Source organism: Crocodylus porosus, unplaced genomic scaffold (assembly GCF_001723895.1).
Source record: "Crocodylus porosus isolate Cpor-Errol unplaced genomic scaffold, CroPor_comp1, whole genome shotgun sequence".
Classification (NCBI taxonomy): domain Eukaryota; kingdom Metazoa; phylum Chordata; order Crocodylia; family Crocodylidae; genus Crocodylus; species Crocodylus porosus.
The window spans coordinates 15,041,834-15,069,040 of record NW_017728920.1 but is presented as its reverse complement, the minus strand read 5'-3'; the positions used below and the strand labels follow the sequence as shown (position 1 = coordinate 15,069,040).

The 27,207-nt window shown below is 41.7% G+C and overlaps 1 protein-coding gene and 1 long non-coding RNA gene across 2 annotated transcripts in view; one reads left to right on the top strand and one right to left on the bottom strand.

Annotated features, from left to right (window-relative positions):
- Positions 1–328: 328 nt before the first annotated feature.
- LOC109312525 lies at positions 329–1,599 on the bottom strand. The gene is made up of 3 exons (XR_002101835.1): positions 1,519–1,599; positions 1,297–1,380; positions 329–770 (listed from the first exon to the last, which is right to left on the bottom strand). It is a non-coding gene; the product is annotated as an uncharacterized LOC109312525 (long non-coding RNA).
- PRKG1 (protein kinase, cGMP-dependent, type I) overlaps positions 1,298–27,207 on the top strand; it is a 1,071,278-nt gene continuing 1,045,368 nt past the window's right edge. The window contains exon 1 of the mRNA XM_019538593.1: positions 1,298–1,571. Coding sequence (XP_019394138.1) covers positions 1,306–1,571 — 266 coding nt within the window. The 5' untranslated portion in view covers positions 1,298–1,305. The remainder of the gene's footprint in view (positions 1,572–27,207) is intronic.

The window sequence follows — 27,207 nt, the reverse complement described above, 5'->3', positions numbered from 1 at the left end:
CCAAGTGACAAATACTATCTACTGCAAAGGCGGGCACTTATTTTGGGCAGAGGGCTGCTTACTGAGTTTTGGCAAGCCATTGACTGCTGCATGATAAATATTAATTTTCTAAATTTTTAGGGGCTTTGCAGGCCGGATAGAATGGCCTGGCGGGCCGCATCTGGCCCCTGGGCTGCATCTTGCCCACCCCTGATCTACTATCAATAATGTCTAAAGGGCACTGGACACTGCCACAACAGTTCTCAGCACCCCTTTGTATCAGCTGGTGTGAGTGAAAAGGGTGGAGCAGGGTCTTATCAGCAATCCCTTGATTTGAGGATAATTTCTACTATTGATGGGTCTTGAAGTGACTTAAGAATCCAATCCTTGAGCCACAGACCTGTCTGCAGAAATTGCAGTTCTTTCTGCAAAGGAGGTTAGGCCATTGGCCAGGATTTCTCTCCTCTCTCCTCTTCCTTCCTCTGCTTGCTCTTCTCTGCTTCAGGGGCAAGATGCTTTACCTTAAAACGGGCAGCTGCTTGGTTGAGGTTGCAGTACCATTGGAGGTGGTCAGCAGGCGGCTCAAGTCATCGGTAGCATCTCGCACTTAACACCTTTGTGTTGGTTGTCTTTTGGCTGGTGAGCAAAATAGGGCACACCAATTCCAGCCTTGCCTCTGAAGCTCGGGATCTTGTTGTGATTCGGGTGTCTGAGGGCATCCAAGTTGCTGCGCTGGTGATCAGGCCTTTCCAGTGCAACCAGCTAGGCTGCTATTCCACACACATGAGCGGCTGTAAGAGATGGTGGGGGAGAAAAGAGAGAACAGATTGGTGCAGGTTATTAGTCGGAGACACTTTAATATTTATGAAGTGCTCTTTTTCTTTTTTTTTTAAATCCTAAGTCTTGGGATCCAGTTACAGAGCTGCGTCACCCTGCCGATCACATGGTCATTGTTGCTATTTCAAGGATCAAGACTTGGAGAGTGGCACAAAGCTCCCCCCCACACCGCCTTTTGTGCCCCTGAGTGCTGGGCAGGGCTGGATGGAGGCAGAGCGGCTGCTGTGATCACACCCCGCTCCGGGCTGGCCGGCCCGCCTCTCCCTGCTCATGGAGTGCAGCGGGCGGCTCTCACGGGCGGGAGGGCAGCTCTAATTGGTTTCTCAATGAGAGATAATCACCTCGTCCCAGGAGACGCTCCGGATTAGCACTCAGCCGCTCTCCTCTCCGCGGGTTTCAGACTTCGCCTCCCGCTGCCTGCGCGCCCAGCCCAGCCGGCAGCCCTAGCCCTAGCCCTAGCCACTTCCCTCCCGGACTCACCCCGGCACCATGAGCGAGCTGGAGGGCGACTTCGCCAAGCTGCTGCTGCTGAAGGAGGAGAGGATCCGCGAGCTGGAGCAGCGCCTGTCGGACAAGGACGAGGAGATCCAGGAGCTGAAGCGGCGGCTGCACAAGTGCCAGTCCGTGCTGCCCGTGCCCAGCCCGCACATCGGGCCCCGCACCACGCGGGCGCAGGGCATCTCCGCCGAGCCGCAGACCTACCGCTCCTTCCACGACCTGCGCCAGGCCTTCCGCAAGTTCACCAAGTGCGAGAGGTACGAGCCCGGCGCCCGCGGGCGCAGCTCCTGGCGGGCGGGGCGGGGCGGGGCGGCCCGGGGGCCTGGGCCCGGGCCCGGCCTGCTCCGTGCCGGGATGGGATGGGAAGGGGGGGGCGGGCTGGCGGCGGCGGCAGCAGCCCCGGACACCGGAGAAGCCCCATCGATCGGCTCCGGCGGCAGGAAGCGCCGAGCGCATTAGGGGCTTTTAGGCGCGGCGCGCGCTGAGCACAAAGTGCGGGCGGCAGCAGATCCGGCGTCCCAGGAGGCGCCCCCTCCCCTCAGCTGCCCGCGCCCCTGCCCGCGCCCGGGGACAGGACGCGCCCGCGGCAGGAGGGGCGGGGGCAGCGGCCCCGGGACCAGCGGCGGCTCGCAGGCACCTCCCGCCTGCCCGGCCACAGGGCTGGGATGCAGGGTTGGGGTTGCACGACTCCCTCCCCTCTCCTTTAGCACTTGGAGGCTCCCTCCCCTCCCCTCCCCGGGCCGCTTTTAAGAAACGCTCTTCACAAAAGGTTGCTTTGGGAGCGAGCCCGAGCCGTTCATTCAGTGGCTCCTTGGCTGGGTTTCACGGTGGCTTTTTAATTGCTGCCTGAGGACTGGGGTTATTCCTGAGGTGACAGTCCTACTTTCCAGGCTGAACGGGCTCCCAGCCGGCTTGAAAGGGAGCCCTGTGCATCTCCAGTTCACCCTCCCTCGGGCTTGGCCCGGCTTCAAGCGATAAGTGTCAAACGTGGGGCATTTCCAGGTGAAGAGCCTTGCCGAGTCCGAAGTGGCCCCTCGCACTCCTCTGCTGGGCCCTGCAGTGGGACGAGCTGGGGTGAGGAACAGACTCACTATTCATCCCATGAGCTCTGTCCAAGCAGATTTTGCTTGCAATGTGCTTTGCAAGCATGTCCCCACTTTCTCCTCTTTCTGGATTACACTAAGACGGAGGGTAAATTTTTTCCGCTTGGTCTTGGGCCCATGCTTTCCAATGGAACCCATAACATTTATTTTCATCAGGATGACTCACTGTCATGTAAAGAGTTATGGCGAGAATAACATATGGGCACGGCAATGGTTGGAATCCGGGAGTTGAGGGGGATGCTCCAGGACATCTTAAAACTGCAGTGTATATTTAAGAGTAATACCAAAGAGGAATACCTCGTTTTGGTCAGGGAAATGCAGCATATTACCTATGGCTTTTCATTTGGAAAGCAGGTGCTGCTAAAAAGAGGGTGTGCCCTCCAAATTTGTTACATCATAAATGCTTTAGTCTTTCAATCTTGGTCCTGTTATGGATTCCCATGCTAAAAGTTGAAGCAGTTTCTGATGGGTTTATTGGGCCTGTAACAGACGGCTTTATTGCAGACCCAGTTACTCAATAATATAGCCTCAAGCGTTATGTCCATTGACAGCTGTAAAGGCTACAATGTCTGCTTTAATGCCTTCTCTCTTTTTTTAATTGCTACAGAACCTGGAGCTTTCCCATTAATTGGGAAATAAATATACTGTAAATGTCGTTTCCATTTAGTAGTTAGACACTGTCTAATAGAAAATTGTTTATAAATATTGTTGCTGAAACTGCATTGCTCCATGTTTAAACCAGTAATAAAATATTCTAGAATCTGAAAACAGTGCTAAAAGAGTTCAATGGAAATTTGAACTGTAAACATATATAATTGTTTTACTTGAATGCCTATTTCAGAGGAATGATTTATTTTTGTCAGAGGAACAATTAATATGAAGACCTCCGTAAGTAATTAATTGTATACAACATCACCGAGTACAGTGTGAAAAGGGGATCTAGAACCTCTGCATGTTTCAGAAACATGAGGGTACTACTGAAAATATTACTTAAAAATCCTGCTGATTGACGATTTAGCACTATGGCACTTCGGAAATTTCTCGTATGAATCTGACAGATTGATGGAAATTTGAAGGACAGTCTGAATCTATCATATGAATTGCCCTGTATATCAACCTGCTATTTGATGAATGTGACAGCTATACATTTAGGGTACTTGTGTTTTTGCATGCACATGCGGGAAGGTGAGGGACAGAGAGAGAAAATTAACATATGCTTCAGAAGTGGTGTCCTTTTCCAAAGTTAAAACAAACTCATCCTCTCTTTACAGTGCTGTTTTCAGAAATATAGAGGATGCTTTCTTTCACAAGAGCTATATGTGGCCTTCTGCACTGCATAAATTGCAAATATGTGAAGATCTAGCTTTATTTCAATTGGGTGAATTTATTACATTCATAAAGCAATAATTTTGGGTCATGGGGCACCCTATTCAGATTTATAAGTGTTCCTTCAGAAAGCTTTTTTGGGGCTAGACGTCTTTTTATAAAATGTGACTTAATGTGGCCAAAATCAAGAGCCTGATCTTTTGTTTCTCTTCCACACACTTTCTAAAAAGCACATGATCTTGCTGTATTCTTTGACTTGGCTCTCCCTTTTCATCACCCCCGCCCCCGTTCATATTGTCAGAACTTTTATTCTAAGCCCTCATTGTTATTATTTTACATTAACTTCTGTAATTGCCTCTTCTCTGGCCTCGTACTACATATAGAAAACTGAAACTTGATTATGGTGGCAGGTTGTGATCTCTACTACCGACTGGCTAAGAATTACGCACATCCTATTATATCTGTTACCTTATCTCTTTTGCCTCAAGCTGTCCCACTTATTTTTCTCATCCATCTGTTATGCACTGTCTTGTAGTGTATTTATCTAGTATACCTCATGGTAACGTACTGTTTTATCATGGTTATGTTTTTTGGCAAATGGTTGAAATGAGATGCATATGTGTGGTGTGTGCTTTACCTGTGTAGGCTTGTGAGAGTCCTATTGTTCTCATTGACAGAGTGGCAAGTAAGTATTTCAGCACAGTCAGTGTCATTGAAAAGGCTTAAAAAGCTTACAAAGAGAACATGAAAATGACATGGAAATATGTAGGGTTTAAAGTAATAAGTAATAGCGAGACTTAATGGTTCAAGGAAAATTTTATTTTCAGTCATAAGTTACTGCTTTCATATTCGTACCCATTTTATAGGTCTCAGGAGTTTTTGTAGTTTGTCAAGATTTGTCTGCCACTGATGTATCAAAAAGGATATAGTCCTGTGATGCAGCTGGGAAAGATGGTCTCTTTGCTCTTTGGTGTCTCAGAATGTATGTTCCAAAATCTCAGTAGCTTTTTAAATTGCTGTACCAAATAAGTTCATGTTGAATTCATTTTCTGTTGCTCTTTTTTAGTATTATTACTTCCCAAATTATTTCCCTTATTGACCTTTTTTTTTTTTTTTGAGAATGATCCCCTTTTGGAGCTCATTCCTGTCAAGTGTTTCTGTCTTATTATAGGAGTTGCACAGGCTCAGAAATTTAGTGGTTCAGATGCCATTTATTTCATGCACATTCTCCTAATCTCTCTCTAATATATTCTGTGTAGTTTTTTCAATTCTTAATGATAGCTACACTGTTTCCATACCATTACTTTGTTCTTAGTGGTGATTGTCACACTTTTATAAAATTGAGAAATACGAGTTTTAATTAATGTTTTGTTCCATGTCATTAATGAAGTTTATTAGATATCAGGAGGCGCTACTTCACAGTCAGGGCGGCTAGGGTCTGGAACCAGCTTCCAAGAGAAGTGGTGCAGACTCCTACCCTGGGGGTGTTTAAGAGGAGGTTAGATGAACATCTTGCTGGGGTCATTTGACCCCAGTATTCTTTCCTGCCATGGCAGGGGGTCGGACTAGATGATCTGCTCAGGTCCCTTCCAACCCTACAAACTATGAAACTATAAACAAAGCTAAGCTGGATTTTGATCCTTACAGCATCTACTGAAAAACTCTTCCCCAAATTTCCAAATTTATGTTTTTATTGCAACCTTCTGCACCCCTCACCACTCCTCCCCTTTGTAGGTTTTCAGACAACTAACATTACTGGTAGCTTGTAAACTAATAATTTCTATAATTCTCTGGAAGGGATATACATTCATATATCAGATATAATCTTCAGTATATATTAATTTTTAAAAAATATTTCTATACCTACTTTTAAGCTTGGTCTTAACTGACTATACCATAGTTCTTTAGAGCTAACACTTCATTTGGAGAATTCAGTACATGTCATTCTTCTAAAATCTGGAGACTACTTCTATATAGTAAAAGCCAATTTAAGCCCAGATTGACAACACTCCAATCTTACATTTTAGAACTGTTTTAATGTAGTACCACTGGAGGTATTTCTATTGACTTTCGTGAGTTTTGGGTTAGGCCCTCAATACTTCTGTTCCCTGAAGGAACACTGAGAATAACTACGATGTATTTACTTTTACTTTATAGCAAACATCTTTACAATCCATACAAACTAATCTAAAATCCTCAAGTGCTAAATGATATTAAACAATGCTGACATTTCAAAAAAGTAGTTAAATCTTTTTTTAATGTGAGCAGCAACAACAAATATTTTATATCTACAAATGGTATTTGGCAGGACATTGAGATTGGTGTCTGTTTTGTTTTGTTTCATGCAGTTTAGGGAAGTTAGTTTTTTGGGGTTTTTTTAAAGATTCAGTTTGAGCTATAGAAAGATGATTATCTGTTTTATTTGCATGCAAGTATTTTTTCTAATCATGTATATGTTAAAGATCTGTACCTTTAAGACAGGAACAAGATTAAGTAGTACTTGTTTTCACATAATAAAAGTTATGTTATGTGCAGATATCCTGGGTGTCTCTTAAGAATATCACTTCAAACTATTACAATCCCTGAATAATATAATGTAATTGTGATGAGGAAAAGGAAGGCATAGTTGTATGTTTCTATAGGTTTGTGGATATTCCGATTTAAAAAAAAAAATCTTGTGAACTTTACAAATCGTAAACGCTCTTAGAAAGTGGCTTTTACTGTAAGATAGGAGTAGACCAGTGGTTTTCGACCTGTGGTCCATGGGCCCCTGAGGGTCTGCAGACTGCAAAAAATGCCTGATCAACCAAAAGTATGTGAATGCCTACACTTACAATTCAAGGCGGTCCGCACCTCCATTTGAAATTTCCAAGGTTGAAAACCACTGGAGCAGACCTACAGTATTATGGGTACTGCTGGAAAAATAAGGAATGATTTTCCAACTTGGGTGGCGCTCAGGTGAAGTACCTGAAGATTGGAAGAAGGCCAATGTGCTGCCCATCTTCAAAAAAGGGAGGAAAGTAGATCTGGGGCACTACAGGCCAATCTCCTTGACCTGAATCCTGGAAAGATTTTGGAAAAAAATATCAGAGACTATTATTGACAAATTGGATGGTGGCAACATCCTGAGGGACAGTCAGCATGGGTTTCTTGTGGGTAGGTCTTGCCTGACCAATCTCATCTCCTATGACCAGGTGACATATCACCTGGACAAGGGAGAAGAGATTGACGTCATATATCTGGACTTTAAAAAAGCTTTTGATTTGATTCCCCATGAGCTCCTCATGGGAAAATTGGTCAACTGCTGCCGTGGCTACATCACAGTCCGATGGCTGGGGAATTGGCTCTGAGGTTGGACCCAGAGAGTGGTAGTTGACAGAAGTGAATCATTATGGTGCTCTTGGTGTCCCCTAAGGCTCTGTACTTGGACCTGTACTTTTTAACATCTTTATTAATGATGTGGACATTGGTGTGAGAAGCGGACTGGCCAAGTTCGCCGATGATGCCAAACTTTGGGGTAAATTGTCCACACCTGAGGATAGGTTGGTCATCCAGGCTGACCATGACAGGCTTAGAAGCTGGGCAGATAAAAACCTGATGACATTAAATACGGAAAAATGCAAGGTACTCCACCTCGGGGGGGACCCGCATCATGCTTATAGGCTCGGCAGTACTATGCTTACTAGCACCATGGCTGCATGGGACTTGGGGGGTCATGATTTGACCACAAGATGAACATGAGCCACCAATGGGATGTTGCATCTGGTCAAGTGAACAAAACTCTGGCTTGCATCCATAGATGCTTCTCAAGTAAATCTCGGGACATCATCCTCCCTCCGTACTCGGCTTTGGTGAGGCTGTAGATGGTGTACTGCATCCAATTCTGGGCTCCACAATTTTAAAAGGATGTGGAAAAGCTTGAGAAAATACAGAGGAGAGCCATGCACATGATCAGAGGACAAGAGAACAGGCCTTATGATGAGATGCTGAGAGCTGTGGGACTCTACAGCTTGGAAAAGCGCAGGCTCAGGGGTGACCTGGTGGCTTCCTATAAATATATAAGGGGTATATGTCAGGATCTGGGGGGAATGCCTGTTCAGAGCTCCCCAAAGGGTGACAAGGGCAAACGGTCACAAAGTCCTCCAAGACTGTTTTAGGCTGGACACAAGGAAAAACTTCTTTACTGTCCTAGCCCCCAAGGCCTGGAATAGACTGCCTCCAGATGTGGTGCAAGTACTGACTCTGGACTCTTTTAAGAAATGTTTGGATGTTTATCTTGCTGGGATCTTTTGACCCTAGCTGACTTCCTACCCCTGGGGCAGGAGGCTGGACTCAATGATCTTCCAAGGTCCCTTCCAGCCCTAATGTCTATGAACTTCTTTTGTAAGTATTGTGAAACTAATTTATTTTTATGATTTCTCTTCTGATTTGTATATTCATTCATGATACCCAAGGAGGACCACCAGCTACTAGCTGAAGCTGAAAAGATCCAGCACTTTGTATATTTGCATCTATATGAAAAATGAAGGAGAAAACAGTTCCCAATTTTTGTTTTTTTCTTCTTTGTTATAGCTATTTATCTAGCAATTAGATAGTACTGTTGTCTGGGCAGTTTGCTTATGCTTGACAGATAGCATACTATTCCTGGTTGCTAAGCAAAACCCTTAGCACTCGGTAACCACTAAAAGTGTCTTTTCATGTACAATACGATCAGGTAGGTCTAAAGATGCTGATAGAGGCCCAGTGGAAGCTCTATAACAATCAGACTGCTGTGAGCTAGGAGTACTTTGCAAATCCAGCTAGGTGCCTATTTGTATTTTTTGGCATCTGGATGCTTTTAAAAATTGGCCCTTATTGTACAAACCATCATCACTGGTAAAAGTCCATGGCCAGATAAGGGCATTTTGTCTGCTTGCAGATTTTAAAAAACAAACAAAAAAGCCCCCACACTTTACCTGAAAAAGGGGTGCATTCCTTCGGCCTGACTCCACAGCATCTTATAGATTGGGTGCTTCAGTGGGACTTTTTGTCATTTTTATCTAAAGCTGATTCAGTCAGCTATTAAATAAACACACCAAAAAAGTCCCACTAAAGTGCCCAATCTATATAGATGTTGGGTGAGCTGGGTCCAACTAATGCGATGCCTCTTCTGGGCATGCACTGGGCTCTGTAAAGGAGCATGCCTAGTTTAAAGTAAAACACTGCTTGCTTTTTTTTTTTTAAGTCTTCAAGCAGCCTACGTTTCTACCAGGAGAATTGCAGCTCTCCTGGTAGAAACCATGAGCGTACAGGCATTCACATATTTTCTCCTGGAACAAAACTGCAAGTTCTGGGAGGAAAATAACCCATCCCCCACCTGGTTGAGTTTGCTCCTGGAAGAAAAAATGTCTGCACGCTTCCCCATTACTTGCCTTCTAGGAACCAAGTGGAATCAATTGGTAGTAAAAGGCTCCTATTCCTTCTGGAGATTCATTTGACTTTGCCTAGAGAATGTGCAAGGGGGAAGCTTCTTTCTTGCCTCCAGCTCATTATTCTGGATGTAACAGTGCATGTACCCTGTCCTGTTACTAGAGAATCAAAGTAAAAGTAAGGAACTAGGGTCTTACACGTTTTAGGTGAGCAGCTGGGAAGCTGAAAGAGGCAGGACTCAGGGATATAAGCCCAGCTCCAAGAACAAAGCTGGATGCAGTCTGATCTGGAGAGAGCTGGAGGCAGGAGTTCCTGGCTAGGAGCTATTACAAGCAGGACTGGGAACTGGATGCTGTGAATAGGCCCAGAAGGTCTATGGTAAGAATAATTACAACAGTTTGGGGTGGGAGCCAGAGAAGACCCAGGGAAAGGCACCTTGGCTGGGGCTAATTGCAAGGGGGCCAGGCTTATTGCAGGAGCAGGATGGGTAGGAATATTGAGATAACAAGGCCAGGTGCATGTCTTGGCCTGGCCCAAACTGTTTTGTTCCAGTGTACTCAGGGAACCAAACTGAGGGAATCCAGCCTGCTCAGCTGCTGAACAGGGCAAGAGACCATGTTGAACCATAGGGGAACTGGGCAAAAGTAGCTCAGAGACGTTCATGTAGAGAGAGACACCTCAAGTTGTTCATCTCCTATAAGACAGAGGGTCTACTTCCTAATTTTCATTATCATCAAGTTGTGGGAGGCAAGAGGTGGGGGTGGGCACTTCTTAGTGGAGTGAGAACAAGCCCAAAGAAACTAGACCTATTGCTGCAGGTTATCTTACGACAACAGAGTTGGACTGAGGAGATAGTGTGGCTTCAGATGCAGCAGTCAGAGAATTAATAGGCCTTACAGCATACCACAAAAGCTGGTAGGAACCTCTCTGTCCCAGACCCAGAAGAAGCCTGGAAGGAATTGAGAGGCTTTGTTCTGGAGTGCATGACATGAGAGGACGATCCTGAAGCATTCTTGGAGGCATTTGATGTGCTTCTGGGACAGGTAGTCTGGGAAGGGTGGAGGCAGATACTTCAGCAGCTGCAGGTACACAGAACTGAAATAAAAAAATTCTGGGAAGAGGAATAAGAGAATCGGAGCTACTGGCAGATTCTGATTATTCTCATGCTGAAGTAAGATGGGAGCCTCTGCCTTTTGACTTACATTTCAAAAGTAGCTCTCATTTAACTTTTGCTTCAAGTTGAGGAAAAGCTAGAGAAAATTGGACATGTCTGGTACATATCAGCCCTGGACCTCACACTTGTAGGTATATACCTTTAGGGTAAGAATCACAGAAGATGACATCCTTTATCACCCTGTGGTTTTTTTTTCAAGTTTACCAGAATGCTGCTTGGGCTGCATGGAGCGGTGGCAATGTTCCAACAATTAATAGATAAGATATTGGCACCTCATAAGGGTTATGCGGCAGGATATATTGATGATGTGATCATTTTCTCATGAAGCTAGGAGGAGCATCTAGGGCCACTGAGAGCAGTCCATAATGACTTAAGGAGGGGAGGACTGATGGTGAGCCCCAATAGTTGTGCACTAGGGAAAGATAAGGTCCATTATCTGGTTCCAACTAGGAAAAGGGCAAACAAGACCATTCCTGGCTGAGTCCAGGCCCTGAAGAAGAAACAGCTTCCACAAATCCCTCCTCCCTCCAAAAAAAATTTCAAATATTAGGTCAGAGTCTTTCTGGGGTTGGCCAGTTATTACTGAAAACTTATACCCCAGTTTTTGAGGATCACAGCACCCCTTTTTAAGCTGACCAATACTGTCACACCCACAAAGATATGTCAGGCAACCAAGACCAGGAAGACTTTCTGAGCAGTAGAAGAGGCCTTGTTTGCAACCAGTAGTTCACGTACTATACTTCAATAAACCATTCCTGGAGATGTGCTGTCACAATAAGAGGATGTATATATATTAGTAGCATATATCAGCAGAAAGCTATATGGACCCAAACATGCCTATGTCACTGTTGAAAAATAGTGGGCCAAACAGGCCCTATGTTTTACTACCCTTTGGTACGGCAGTTTAAAATCATCGTGGACAGTGCATCCGTAAGATGGCAACAACATATGAAATCTAACAACAGATTAAGACCAGCCCACAGAACTAAAGAGCGGAGAAATGAGTCCCAATTACTTTTTTTTTCTTTATTTTTATAGCATTGTAATGGCTATCTAGCCAGAAACTAGGTGGTATGGTTGTCTGGGTGGTCCGCTAATGCTTGACAGATTGCATAGTATCATCGATGCAAGGAGAAGGGAAGTGGCTTTGCCCTGCTGCTCCAGTCCTCCTGGGAATGGGTGGACTGGAAGAGCTGCTCTTTTCCATGCCTTCCTCTGACTGGGTTAACCCTGGTTTTGAGAATGTGTGAGAGAAGGGGATGGTTGTATATTGGATGCCTGTATTTCTCCCATTGCTAGAAATGAATGCCTGTATGTAGCCTATATGTTCTGTATAAACCTGCCACTAGTTCCTCCAAACATATTTGATGGTTATTGTATTTTTTTCTAAACTAATTTTAGATTTTAATTAAAGTTTAATTTTAGCCTAATGCTGTAATACAGTTTTTGACAAAGTTGGTATTACTTTTGCCCATAGGGCACTATAGCAATTAAATTGCTAAGTTTAGAAAATGCTGAATAACACTGAAGTGCTTGATAAAAGTGGTAACGTACAAACGCTGATTATAAAATAGACCTTTGATTTTAAATCAGTTTCCTAAAACATATATAATTTAGATACTGTACAGCAGTTGCTTTGGAAATTGTCTAAATTCTATTAGTATCACTTCAATCTAGGGAATACTGTCAACACAGAGATAGTGTTATCTAAAGCAAAGCTAGCAAGTTTTAAGACATGGATATCAGTTTTATGTTACCACGCTCTCAACAGATCAGCAGAGTAGAAATGGCCCGTTCTCTGCTATTTGTACTTCAGTGTAATTTTGGTGCAAAGTTGATCCCAAATACTTTTTTTTTTTTTTTTTTTAAAGTATAATTTTATTCTTTCATGTTATTTTCAGAAAGGAAAATAATAGTATTTACCACAAGATGGCAGTGGGAGTTAACGTTTAACACAAAATTTGGGGGTGTACTTTGGTTTAAATAAAAAAAATTCTACTTTTGTTTGTTGTGCAACTTCTTATTGTCCTGATGCACATGCTTAGCTCAGTTTTCTTGAATCAATAAACAAGATGAATCCTTAATTTAAAAATGTTTATAGTTATCTAGACTTAACATACTAGATAATGAATGTGTGTAAAGACAACATTGTATTAATTGTGTTCAGATATTGCTAGATTCTGATATACAGCTGTATTAAAAGGGATCTGGATGCCATGTATGACATATCTATTAAAATGCTTTAGTTTGATGTGGGGAAATGATAATTGCAGCATGTGTTGTTGGTTAATTTTGCACCATTGCATATCTGAAATAAGGTAAGGCTCTTGTAGTATCTAAGAAACCAATTGCCATTAAGGTCTGACATTAAAAACAGCCCTAAATAAGGAGTGGTGGTGTATATACTGCACCTGTCTATGGGTCAGTCCAGAAAAATACACTTCCAAATTGTTATTGTTTTCCTGTTTCTAGCTGCCAAAGACTAGGTATTTACTGTTAACGATAAACTAGTATCCCTCACGATGGGTACTGCCTCCAATTGGAGCTGACTTCTGCCAATTTCAAACCGTTCTTAACCTGTTTCCTGCCAACTTTTTCTAGGAATGACTAACTAGCTCAATTGCCTCGCATGCTCCTACATATCTGGTCTTAGGAACCTACCAAACAGGGTTTATATTCTCTCACACAGGTGCATCAACATCTAACATTGATTTATTTTTCCACCCTCAGTTAAGGCAAAAAGAATTTCATTTCTCATACATAAGTTACTGTGGTGGACACTGAGTTCTTATCAATTAAATATGACTTTATAATTGGCTGAATCAATATTTTCTTGGGAGATACTATTCAACCTTTATGTAAACAAATAACAGAAATCACCTGTTCATTTATTTATTTAACCATAACTGGCTATAATTTCATGAACCCCAAAAGAGCAGGAAATGAAATAAGCTGTTCTGATACCGTGTTTTGTATTTTAAAAATTTGATAAGAGACTTATGACTAGCGCAGGCAAAGCAATACAAATGTTTCATCCTAGCATAATTTTAAAACTAATGCAAGGAAAGGGGATACAGAAGTAGAATTTCACTAACTCATAAACAGAATACTGTGGCACAGATGTGAGTAAAAACAGAACAATTTCTCTAGTACAATAAAAACTTGCTGCTTTTCATCAGTTTTTTTTTTTTACTTTTTTGTAGTGATTTTTTTTTTTTTAAAAAAATTTTTGTATTGGATTATTTCATTTGGATTTAAATCTACATTAACATCAAAATCACTTTAAAATATGTAAATATGTATTCATTTTTTTTCAATACAATTATTTTAGCTTCTCTTTTGACAGTAGAGAAGCTTTACTAAAGGTCTTGTGACTTCCCATATCTGGCATTTTGCCCCAAATGGGACGGGTGTCAAAATGGGCTGACTTCAGCACATACTTGTTCAACCGCAATATGTAAAAGAGATTTATAATATATGTAGTTGACTGGGATAGATAACTAAAGACCACCTAGCTTAGCTGTCACAATACACTTTTAAAGAAAGATTGTTGTAAAAGTATAGATTAAAAAGAAAATCTCCCTGTTTACTCATCTGCAGAACACTATGTAGTACCATCTGTTTTGATCTCTTGTGACAGCCCATACTTTGAATACTTAGTCCATGGATGACTGACATTAAATTCTTAAGGGTTTTATTAGGATCTACTATGTCAATGTACATAGGGAGCCTTTAATCCATGGATCCTTTCATACAAAGTAACAGTGCATTCTAAAAGCTCGATTACTCTTATTGCTTCATTAGAAGCTCTAATATGTTGCAGGCCCAAGGAGAGAATTTATTACAGGAAAATTTAATCTCGTTTTCCTACTGTAACTTTAAAATTTATAGGAAACATTCTAAAATAATGACTAAATCATAAAACCTAACCCTGCAATGCTTTCTTATATGGCTATGCCTTTCTCAGGCAAGTAATTCTTTGGAATACTATTGTATAGCAGCCTGTAATCTCAGGTTGCTTAATTCTACACAATGTTATGTAAAGTCGAAAAGTAAGCAAAAGATGGAGGCAGACAGTGATTTTTATTTTTTTTTTAAATTTAAAAGAGCTGTGAGAGTCTTAAAGACCCCTGTTTAGAGTCACAGGTTGGTATAATAAACTGAAAGATTATATGGTTTAGAAACAGGAGGAAATGTTTATTGTTATAAAATCACTCAAATGTGTTTTGACTGATTTAAATTTTAAAGGGGTGGAGTCACTACCACCCTTTCTGATATAACTGATCTGTACATCTTTGAAGTAACAGGGGGAGGAGTGGACTGAGCTTCACTATAATGGCTACCCAGCCCTACTTTTTCCTGGGGCCTTACCCTGACACAGTTAGGTTTTGTTCTGTTCTGACAGGGATTTTACCAGGCTAGGTCACAGAGAGGGAATTGGATGACGTCACCCTATTCAGAATTCGGCTGAAATTTAGGACAGTATTTGGGATGTGGACTGTAGGTTCCAGGAGCCTTTCCCCCTGCTTGTCACTTTTCTTCCACATCTTATTTCTGTTCTTTCCTGTCTCCTTTCTCTGACAAGAGTCCAGCTTAGCTGAACAGGACAACTGCACATTGTAATGCTGCTGTGATTGAAAGGCAAGCTAAAAGCAAGCCTTAACCAGCCTGATATTGGTAAGCTTGCCAGGTCTGGGAGCTGCTGAATGCTGGGATCATGTTTCCCCAGCAGTGAGAATGCAAGCAAGAGTCATCACCAGACAGAAAATGTAGCTTCTATCTCTGCTATTCTTTCTTTTTGCCTTTTTCTGTTTTTTTCTTGCTTAAAAAGGACTAGAGTGCTAGTTCAGCTGCAGAAGCAACAGCTTCAACCTATTTTTTTCCAATCTTTTTCTCTTTCCTTCTGCCAAAAAGGCAGGTCATTTCCCCTTTATACTGGATAAGAGGCTGTCAAATATACATGGAAAAGAAGGGGTATTATTAAAAATGAAAGCTTTACTTAACACACTACTTTTCAAACATTTTATTATTGAAATCATCATTAAAAAGTCTTTTTACAGTGGGAGTAAATTAGTGACAACTTGGTGTGAAATCCCAAACCCCACACTCTTACTGTTGTAACAGTGAAGGAGAGCGTTGTTAACTTACCTCTTGTGTACAAGACACCTTCTTATTTGCAAAGAGTTTAAAGGCCTACATATATGAGCAATAATTACAGAACTGGGCCCATAGAAATTGGAAATGGGGGAGAGGAAGAGAACCTGTTCAGCCTTCTGCTTATATAGAATTGTGCACAGTAACACATTCTTAAATGATTTGTTCTGTCTGCTTTTAAGTGACTCAAGTGATAAGGCTTTTACTGATCCCCTTGGGAGACAAAACCACAACCACAGTTGAGAGATTACAGTATAATACAACTTTAGGCTAGAGTGAATTTTCACGGTTTGGTTATGAATCTCTGAAAATATGATTATCTAAACCCTAAAACTTACAATGGTGATTCCAGGCAATGTTATGATACACTACTATCTCTCAAATAAATCTTTGATGTGAACTCTCTACCTTCCTCCTCTTATTTTACTTAAAAAAAAAAAAAAAATCTCTAGCAAATGTGGGATGCTATTTCTAACAATAGCATTTGGATATCATAGATGTGTGCTGTAGAGCTGAAAAGAAAGGGAAGGAAAAGTCACATTGCAACTGCTCTTTAATTTTAAGAGCAAGGCATGGACAGACCTATACAATACTGTAAACTTCTCAGCTGCAGGAGGTTTCTCTTTGGCTTGTTTTTTGGCACAGTGTGTAGTTTTCATGAGAGCTTGGACTTATTATCCAAAAGGTAACATTATTAAAAAAAAAACCCTCAGGGCAATAAAGTATATAAAATAAAATGATATTGAAATGACTAAAATAACACAGTAAGTCCCTCTTTGCAGCCTAAATAATGAGACCTAGAAAAAACCTCCCAGGATACCCACTGCAACTGGAAATTGAACTTCTGGAGAATTCTTGTACAGTTTGGCAAGTGGGTTCTTCAAGAGCGTTATACTGCTTATTGACCTTGTTGAAAAGTGAATTTGAGGGGGGAGGTTGTTTCAGCCTTTTAAATATTCCATGAATTTTTTTTAAATACAAATCTATTTATTCCTTTAGTAATTAAAGTAGGTACATAGCAGAAGCAGCATCTATAGAAATTATAATAATAAAAAAGTAAATAAAAATAATTAATTGAATTCAAAATTTGTGTGTGTTTTAGCAGGAGAAGTTACTATTTTGTTATTCCAAGATACTGTCCCTTGTATAGCTAACAATTCAATAGTACCATTCTGGATGTTTTTGCATTTTGGGTAAAATTCAATTTTTTATGCATGTCAAGCAAATATCTTGGCTTGTGCAGGATACAGCATTAGGGTGTGCATTCTGGGGCCAGTTTTGGGGCTCCTGCAGAAAGGATGTAGTAGACAAATTGGAAGACAGTCCAGCGAAGGCCAGCAAGACTGGTTAGAGGGCTGGGGAGCATGACTTCTGAGGAGAGGCTGAGGAAACAGCTTATTTAGTTTGGAGAAGACTGAGAGGGGATTTAAAATATGTTCAACTGCTTAAAGGGTGGGTCTAAAGAGCTGGACTGATCTCTGTGGAGGCAGATAAGAGAACAAGGAGCAATGAGTTTGAGTTGCAGCAAGGGAAGTTTAGGTTAGATATTAGGAAGAATGTTCTCACTAGGGCTAGGAGCAGACATTCAAAAAGCCTGAGCCTGAATTGATTCACACCTTTTTGCAAGTGGATAGACATTTGGCACATGCTTGCGGTGGCTCAAGCCAGAAGCCCAGGACTGCAAGAGCAGCCCTCCCTTCCACAGGGAAGCTGAGCTGAGGATGGGGGTGTGGCCAGGCCCTGGTAGGCTCTCCCCAGTGGCATCCTGATAGTTGGGAACAGTCTGGGCTCACAGGGCTACCTGGACCCAGAGGGGAACTCTTCCGCCTTCTCCCTCTTCCCCACCACTGCAGGGCTGGGGGTCCCTTTTCAGTGCTCAGGGGACTCTTCTCCCTCCTTCTTCTGCCCCTGCAGTGGTGGAGAGAAGAATTCTGTCAGCCTGCTGCGATAGAGGCAGCCAGCACTGCGCTGGGGGCGAGCAGTACAGCCTGCCCAGCTGCTTCTGTCCCCGGGGCTCCATGCCATGCCTGCAGCTCTGTAGTCATATGAGGAAGCCCCAGCTGGACTCTGTGGGTAAGAAGTGGGCAGAGTTCCCTCCGCTCCCAGCAGAGTGTGGGACCTGCACAGCAGGGAGTGGGGGAAGCAGTTGGCTCTATTGTGGGGCTTCCCCTGCTGAAGGCTCAGGGAGCAGAGCCATGGGGTTAAGTCAGGTTCCACTCTCTCCCCTTGTGCAGTGCTGGTCAGAGCACCCTGACATCCCTGCCTGCTGCTGCTGGTAGCCAGCGGGGGCTGCATGCTATGGCAGTAGTGTGTGGGGAGTCCCTATGGCCCCCACACTCCCTTATGCCCCACACACTTGCACCTTGCCCAGCTGAGCTCCATGCTCCTGTGGGAGGAGAAGGAGAAGAAGGGGAAAGAGTTCCCCCCATGAGGCAGGTAGGGGAAGAGTCCCCCCCATAAGGCTAGGCAGTATCCCATAGATTGCCCCCCCCCCAGTAAAGGGGGAAAAGCAAAGGGAAGAGTCCTGCTCTGGGACCAGGCAGCGTCACAGAGCCCCCCTCCCCACTGCACCACAAGGAAGGGGAGAGGAGGAGGGGGAAGAGTTCCCCCTACCCCAGCCTACAACAAAGCTCCCCTCCCCACCCTGCAGGACAACCTACTCATCAGGGTCCCCTTAAAGTGAAGGGGGCAGGGAGAAGAGTTAATTCCTCCCTCCCTCCCTTCTCCGCAGCCAGGAACTGCCAGCTCCAGGGGCCACCACTGCATCCCCCTCTCCTCTGCTCCCCGGCAAACAGGCTCACCAGAAGAGGGGAAGGAGGGAAGAATTAACCCCCGCCCTGCCCACTTCCCCTTACTGGGGCCATGCTGGTCAGTGTCTCTGCTAGGGCTGGTCCCTGCTCTGGCTAGAGAGCAGAAGGGCAGGATCAGCCCTGCTGCTGGAGCAGGGAGTCTTGCCCAGCCCAGAGAGCATGCTGAGATGCTGGGAGCTACCCCCCCACCCCTCCCTGCACCCCTTTTCCCTGCCCTGGCTGAGTAGCATTTTCCCCAGCCCCAATCCCTCTCTGGGGGGCATTGATCTGCCTGCCCCATGCCCCTTTTCTCCCCCCACCCCCACCACAACAGACTTACCAGCTGGACACAGCTGTGTCAAGTGCCATAAAGGAACCAATCCCCCTTTTATTACTTTCTTACGGGGAAATTGGTTCAGACTTATGATGTTTTGACTTGAGACACGGTTTTCAGTAATCAGTTGTGTCATAAGTTTGAGGACTGCCTGTATTGGTTGCAGAGGTGGATTCAGGACAGTGTGGGGATCATGAATTTGCACACCTCTGATTCCTGCTCTATCCAGACTTTAAACCCAGTGGCCTGAAAGTGGCATTGGCATTTCTGTTCAAGCAGTGCTGAGATACTCAATTGATTTTTACGGTTCATTATTATCTCCCTGATGCCTGCAAATCTTTCTCTATTCCACAGGTGTTAACAACCCTCTCTTCTTTTTAATGTTCTTGATGTTCCATGAGTCAACTCTCCTCTCTTCTGCAGTTTCGCTGCCTGTCGGCCATTTGTGATAATGTGTCTCATTTCAGAGCTCTGCAGAGTTGTTTCAGCTCAGAACCTTAATACAAGTGTGGTAATATTAACTCAAGTGTGGTGGCAACTATTGATCCACCTTGATCATGGTGTATGCATGAGGGCCATCTAGACCTTTGATGCATATATGCCTAGGTAGAAACTTTTTTTTGGAAGAATGGAGGTTGCCCAGACCTGCCATCCTCCCTTTAGGCCACATAGACAAAATCCAAAGACCAGATGTTTGGTGCCTCTATGGCTGTAGTTGTATAAGTGTCTGAGAATCAAACCCAGGTCTCCTGTGTGGTAGACAAGGATTCTACGAATGAACCACAGTGGACTCCTCAACGCAAGTGTAGAAATGACCAACAGAGAAGAATCGGAGGTAATATCAAGAAGCTGTGTTTTGTTTTATTAATCTGAATAAGAGATATACATTTAACTATAATGACTACAGGACTAATGACATAATACCTTCTGACTATTTTGACCATAGTTTGCCTAGTTGTGTCTTTTTTTCCATACTTTAAAAATAATCTAGTAAATTAGTGCATGTTTCAATAGTAATATCTGTTTTGCTTTGATCCTAAATTGAGTAATATAGTGCTAGCCGCTAGCATATTAGTAAAGCATCTAGCTTCTCTTTAACTGGAGCAAAATAAATGCTGTGTTATATGTGATGATATGTCACGCCATGTGAAACCCCTCCCCCCTTTTAAAATCCTAGATCCACTTATGACTTGTTGGATTCCTAAAGAACATCTATCAGAGGTTAGAGTTGTCTTACTGGATTTAATACCTGGATGCAGAAGTTAAATGGCATGGGGAAATGAAATTTGCCCTTTCCTGCATCATAAAATATTTTTGAGACAGTTCTATAGTGGTTTTCTTTTGCTGTCAGTTCAAGTGGACATTATTCTGTTATCAGAGACACAGGTACCATGTAAATTGTCATCTTTAGGAGTTGTGACTGAATATGTCGGAGTGAAACTAAAACAAAAAATATTTGTACATTCATTTCCACTAGTCCTTGAAAGCTATAATTTGAACACTTGAGCTAATATTACTTGTATTTTGTCTAGAAGATATGCTATTTGCCACTAATAATGTGTTAAGCAACCTTTTTAGATTCAAGGCCCACACTTAACTAACTTTTAAAATTTTTGACTGTGAAAAAATAGAACAATTTTTCTGTTGCAAAGAACTCAGACCACAAGAGGTCAGAATGTTTTTGACACTGTAGATTCATATTTGAAATCTCTAGGTTTATCTTCTGAATTGTGTGTAATTGTTTGCAAACCTAACAGTGCTAATAGTGTGGCACCCTTAAAAGCATCTCAGGGTACCCTTGGGTGCTACAGCACCCTAATTGAGACTCACTGTTCCAATGTGATAATTTGACCAAAGCCATTAAGAAAATGATGCAGAGGTCCTAGGGGTTCCTGTGCTATGATGAAGACTGATATGCATTTGGAGTATACATCTTGAAAGTGAGCTAGTAAGTTAAAGAAGTTGTATTTTTTCCTTTTCTTTGCAGACTACTTTGTTGTATGTGATTAAATCCATAAAGAAAAAAATCCATGCTGCAAAATTCTTCTAACCCTCAAAAGAAACCGATTTTGAATGGAATGCAGGGCAATCCATAATTGCTTCCAGGATGTCCTATTGATTTTTTTACAATATGTTTAGTGATATTTTCTGTTCTAAGGATCCTTTTGCAAACCAAGGAAAAATGCACATTAGCTAAAGAACACTTTTTTGTGATGCTTTCATGTGCATTAAAATAGGCTAATGTGCATTATAGTGCACGTGTAGATGTGCCCTAAGTTTCAAATGAATCAAATCAGACTTGCAGTTGATAAAATGGTTTTGTTGTAACCAAAATTAGCTAATTTTTATTGGTGTTAGGTCAAATGAATACATTTATTTGAATACATTATTTCCTTTTTTAGGTCTGACTTCATAATAAATCTACTAATCAGTTAATTTTGTGGCAGCTGAAATGATGAAATACCATTTTTATTTTGATCTGAACTGAGCTAGAACAAGAAATGATTTGTGTATCATGTAAACAACATTTAAAAGTCAGTTGATAACATCCCTGAGAAAGTGAGGACTTTAAAGGGCATATAAAGATACAGGATGTGTTTCTTTGGTTGATATAGCATATTTGCTTTATCTGAGGAGGCATTATATAAGACTGTCTACAACACTTCAGTGGTTAGTCATGCCAATTTTGTCTAAGAAAAACATGGTAAACGTTTAATTGTATATACTGTAAGACCACGGGAGCACATGTAAAAGTGCCCCTAGGTACTAAATTATTGTGCATTAGGTTGCGCTTTTATAAATAAGAAAGTTGTGGTACTTAAATGATTATACTAATTGGAGTGTTCATTTCATGTTAATTTGTTTAAAGCAGCTTTTATTATTGCTACTGTATTAGTACAGCACCAGATGCACATGGAACTTCATAACCCAACATCTGTCCCTATTCTGAGGGATTTATGATTTGAGTTGGATACAGAAAATAAGAAATGACAAGACTTCCTAATGCTTGACTAATACCACAAAGAAAGTCTGATTACTTGCTACAGGCTTTAATCTGTAAAGGAATTGGCTTGATCTGTGCTTGTACTGGTTTTTGTTTGTTTTCTTCAGTTATTTGGGATATACTGGTACAAATACATGCAGAATGTGTACATTCAAACGTTCATGACAGCATGCCTGCAAGACATGAAATACTATGAGAGTTACCTGATTAATACTGTGTATTAGCATATACTCAGAACTCTGATGCTTCAATGCACAGTAAAATAGTCTACTGTGCATTAACTCACATGTGTAGACATGCCCAGTATAAATGAGATATTTTAGTAGAATAGTTATTGCATACTCTTTATGACTAATCGCAGTCTATAGAATGCAAATGGATTACTTTCAATAGTTTAATTAATTCAAATAATGAGTAATAATACATAGGTGACTACAATTGTCAGGTAACTTAATTGTGAATGGTTTACTTGACTGTAAGATTTATATGGTAGTATCAAATAGGCTTCTTTACTTCTCTATATATTTTCTTTATAAAATACATGTATTGATTAGTTTGACATCAGTGTGGGTTTCCTTTGATAAGACCACTGAAAGCTGTGGGCTTGAAGAAATATTTGGAGCTAAGGAGGATCGTGGCATGGCAAATAGGATCCAGGAGTTTCTTCTTGCCATGTGACGAAATGTGGGAGGAGGCAGAAATGGATGTGGGAGATGATACAAACAGTGTACCAAACTGAGGAAGGAGAAAGGACAGAACACTTATCTTTAGCAGAAAGACAGCACATATAGATAGAGAAAGCAATATGCAGCTCCTTAAAAATAAAATTCAAGAGCTTGATTGCCTATCATTGCATGTTATTTAGGAAAAGAATACTGATTTTTATATGTTCAGACCAAAAATGTACATATTTTTATAAAATTATAACTTTGTTCAATTTTAAAATGTACGATTTATTAAATTTACAATTTATAAAAAAAAGCAACCAAAAAAACTTGCATTGTTTAGCAACAAAATTGAGGACAGATTTGCAATTTAACTGGAAAGGCAAAGCCCTTTTTTGGGTTTTCTCACTATCATACGGAAGCTTTTGTATCAGTAGTCCTCAGAGATGAAAAAGAGTAGTTTCACTTAAAATACTTTCAATAGAAATAAATATCTGATTTTTCTATTTAAATTAGTTTAATTTTTAAAATAAATTATGAGACTCCTAGCCTTACTGCATATATTCCTATTCTGATTTTTTGCACTATTTTCAATACTTAATTTCATAAGTATTTTTTCTCCTTACACAGTGAGAACAAGTACAAGATAGGCACTTTAGTTTTCTTCTTACACAGTATGGTTAATACTATTTTATATTCAGTGCCTTGCTTACTGTCTATTGAAAGTGGAAACATTGCTGGAAAGATTTTTTTGTTTTGGACTTTGTAACATTCACACATCCCAAGCAGATTTGCCAGCACACTCTGAATGGCTTGAAAGACATATAAGTGTTTGGCCTACATGGCATATGTCACTGCAAAGAACAAATAATAATGCAAAAGTACAATGATAGTCTTTTGTAGTTAATCCATGCATATGAAAATAACCAACCCTTATGAGTAATAAAGTATAGTAAATGTGTCTGAAAGAGTAGTTTCCAGTTTGGATATTTTTATTGCCTTGAATAATCTATTCTGAAGTGGAAATCAATATACATTTAGATACCAGACATGGGGATGTTCTAACAAGTATTGAACCAGATGTTGGAATCTAGGGAATGTAAGAGTGTGGTCATTAGCTTAGAATTCTGTTGTTATTAAGAGATTAAAAGTATTTGCATATTTCTGTTTCAGATTTATACTTTGGTCAGTGGAGTAAGTGATGATGGTTGCTGAAATACTAGATTTGTGAAATGCACTAGGGAAATTCCAAAAATATGTAACATTTATTTCAAAGCACATAGGGTGCTGTGTAAGTCCCTTCCCCTCCCCTCAGTCATAGGAAAAGAAATAGATCTATTTTGTGAAGAATATTACCTAATATTAAAAATTCTCAGATGAAGAAACAGAAAAGATTTTGAGTTGTGAAACAAAGGATACTTAAGAATTGTAAATAATTTTTTGTTTGGTAAAGCCATTTTGTAAAGCATATGATTATAATTACATTATTTTTTTGTGGGTTGTTTAGCCTCCATAGGGGTATACGCAGAACTCTCTTAGTACTGTATCATTGAATATAATCCAACTGAATAAAAAGTCTCTTGTTTCTATAGAATAGGTTAGGGATAAGAGTAGTGGATGAGTGATTTGCTCCTACTTACAGTAAGAAAAAAAGTAACGAATTAAATTGAAGCATGGAGGAAAGTGTGAGAGCAGGAGGCAGGGCCCTTTGAGGAACCAGGGGCTGGGGACCCCAAGAGAACCCCCACCACTTACTGGGAGAACGTGGCGGAGCCTGGTAAGGGCTGGAGACTCCCCTTACATCCCCACAGCGGTGGCAGCAGCAGCAGCAGTGGAGCGGCCTGGATTCCACACACCACCTCACTTTATAAGTTCCTGCTCCCAGATTGGGAGCTGCCAGTAAAACTGGACATCCAGCAGGACCAGGAGGGGAAGTGGAAGAGGTGCTTGTGCGGCCACAACAGCAGCTCTGCAACTGTGAGCTGGGGACCAGCCATAGAGCCAGCGGTAAAGGAGTCTTCACAAGCTGGGTGCTTGGAAGGGCACCTGGTATGAGGTACCATAACCCTGGGAGCAGAGGATGGGAAGGGTTGCCCTCAGAAACTGTAGCCAGGACAGGCTCAGAGAGAAGGGAGCTCTCATCCCATGCATGAAATGGCTGATGGAAGCTGTGTGAGAGCAACAGTGCTGGCACAGGGTAAAGCCAAGGGCTCACAATTTGTCAGTACAGAACCAGCAAGTCGATAGAAATGCCCCAGTGAACCAGAGGCAAGTGAAACGGGGTTGATTGTGGTGGCATTATCACCGGAGGAAATTGAGTGAACGGGCTTGATACTAGACAAGTATGTATAGAAATTAATTTGTTTATTAAGATGAATTAAGCTTCTCCAATTGATTCAGGCCTGAGTTCAGATTGGCCTGGAGGGGACTTCAAGGGGATTAATTTACTTTTGATCTATATAGAAGTACTTCAGTTAATGAACTGATAGAGGGGATGAATTTAGCTGCAATTTAAACTAAGGTATTGACCCCTGTGAGTGTATTGCTGACAATAGACACCACTGCGAGATTGCAGGTGTTTTCACTCGGAGACAAAGAAACGACAACAGCTTTACATCCAACTGGTGTGTGGATTGGGTAAAAGGGGAGATGGAACCCCGTAGGGAAGATGTCACAAGATCTATGTATGGAGCCCTCTTAGCAGCAAGGAAGCTCCCTCAAACTAAACAAGAACAAGATGTGGCAGGTGAAACAGGGAAGGTAGCTCCTTTGTAGTGAAATGTGATGGTATTCAAACTATCAACCTTAAAGACCTGGTACTCTGGAGGCTTAGTCTCTTGAGTAGTACAATATTGGACCTACTTAAGGCACTGCTCACAGTGTGTAAAGTATTTGGAAAGTAGGCTGGGTTCAGCGGGCATGTGAGAAGAAGCTGGCAAAGACAAATGGTATCCCCCAAAGACTCTTCAAATGGCTTTTTTTTGCTTTTGCTTTTCCTGCATTGATCACTGGAGGGCATTGGTATTTGTGGAGAAGCTGAAAAGAATAAGTCTTTGAATAAATTATACATACAATGGCATGACTGACTTGTAAGACTGACTAAATATATACAGGAAGTTTTGTGAAGTATTGATTATTAGGATAGCCTGCTTCTCAGAGTTGAATCCATGTGGAATTCACTTTTTTGAGACAGTGTTTCTTTGCCTTTCTTTAACCTTCAGGCCATGAAGCTCCCCTCAGTATATAACATCTGCACGAACCCAGATCAACCTAACTAGGTTTAGTTTGATCCAAGTGCCAATCTGTGTAGATGCTTAGGGAGGCTATATCAGGCAAAAAATGGCCAGCAGCACCTAAATTTAGTTCACCTGAGGAGATGAACTAAGTTAAGATCAGGAATGATCTGCTGAATGTCTGCACATGTTCAGGGTGCAGCCCTGGGCTGGGAAAGAATGGCTGCTCACCTCAGCTGTGAAACTGTACTCCTCTCTCCCTTCTTCCTCCCCACCTCCAAAACCAGTGTCAGGCTGTTTTAGGCCCTGTGAAACCTCCTGCCCACCCCTCCCCCTAGTCTGAGTTACTAAGCTTGGGTTCCTGACATGGCCCCTGGCACCAGCGAACATCTGCAAAAGCTACTCTCAATCTATGATGACACAGCTTAAATTAAGCTGATCAGGTGTGAACACATTTGCACATATCTTCAATTTGAACTTCTACCTGTATCAGCTCAAAGCGCAGACTGCAGTCCATTTTTGAGGATCTGTTTGCAGTACGACTGGATCAGTGGATCCTGTCCGCTTGTTTCAGAAGAAAGCTTTTCTCATCTCCAAGAACAGCCAGTCAGTACTTTGTCCCTCAGGATCGACGCAGTATGGTTATTACATTTTAAATTGGCAGGGACACAGTAAACTCAGGCAAAAATAAGTGATTCTCTTCTTATTTGTGCCTGTACTGAACAGCACCAGATTAGAGCAGGCAATCAACTTGATTACAGTGGCTAAAGGAAGGAAATTCAGTCTTGCCTGTTCATTAAACACATTTTCTTTTAGTGTAATTAAAACTTCAGTAGATTTAAGAATCTAGTCTCATATCTGTACCTTTGTTTTTCTTGTCTACACTCCTACCTGTTCTATAGCTGGCTTCTGAGCTGCCTTTTCTAAATCCTGGAATAGTCTAAGAGTTCGTTTTTTTATTTTTTGAGAGAGGAGCTTACCTGGGCAATTAATTCCCTCCCCAGATCAGAAAACTTGTTTGGTTGTATGCTTGATTGTTTCTAATTCAAGCATGCTTTACAATGTGAAATGTTTCTTCATGACTTTGTGGGAAATCACACACGGTAAGATGTAGTAGCATTGTAGGATGACTTTTCCATAAGGCTTAAAATACATAGGAAATGTTGATGCCCAAGTCCAAGTATATCTTGTTCCCTGGGCTTATTTTATGCCAGGTGTAACACTTGCTGCTGAAGATACCAGCATTTACCAACCATGAATTTGATGTAGCTGTGATCCTTTTATTGGTTAGAGTGTGTTCTCCTTTCATTTTGTATACTAATTTTATATAAAATTTAACAAACAGAAACCAACTCTTAAACTTTAGATGGAATTTGAAATGCCCAAGTGCAGGAATAGAGACCCCAGTTATGCTATTTGAGATCCATACCTTTTACACAGAAGTAGCAGGAATTAGCTAATGGATGAATTCATTCTCTCTCTAAATCCATGAAAAAAATTATATGAAAATAAAGTCTTATATCCAGTGCTTGTTAAAAAAATTAAGTCACTTCTTATAGTTTCATAGTTTCTAGGGTCGGAAGGGACCTGAGTAGATCATCTAGTCTGACCCCCTGCCATGGCAGGAAAGAATACTGGGGGCCAAATGACCCCAGCAATGTGTTCATCTAACCTCCTCTTAAACCCCCCCAAGGTAGGAGCC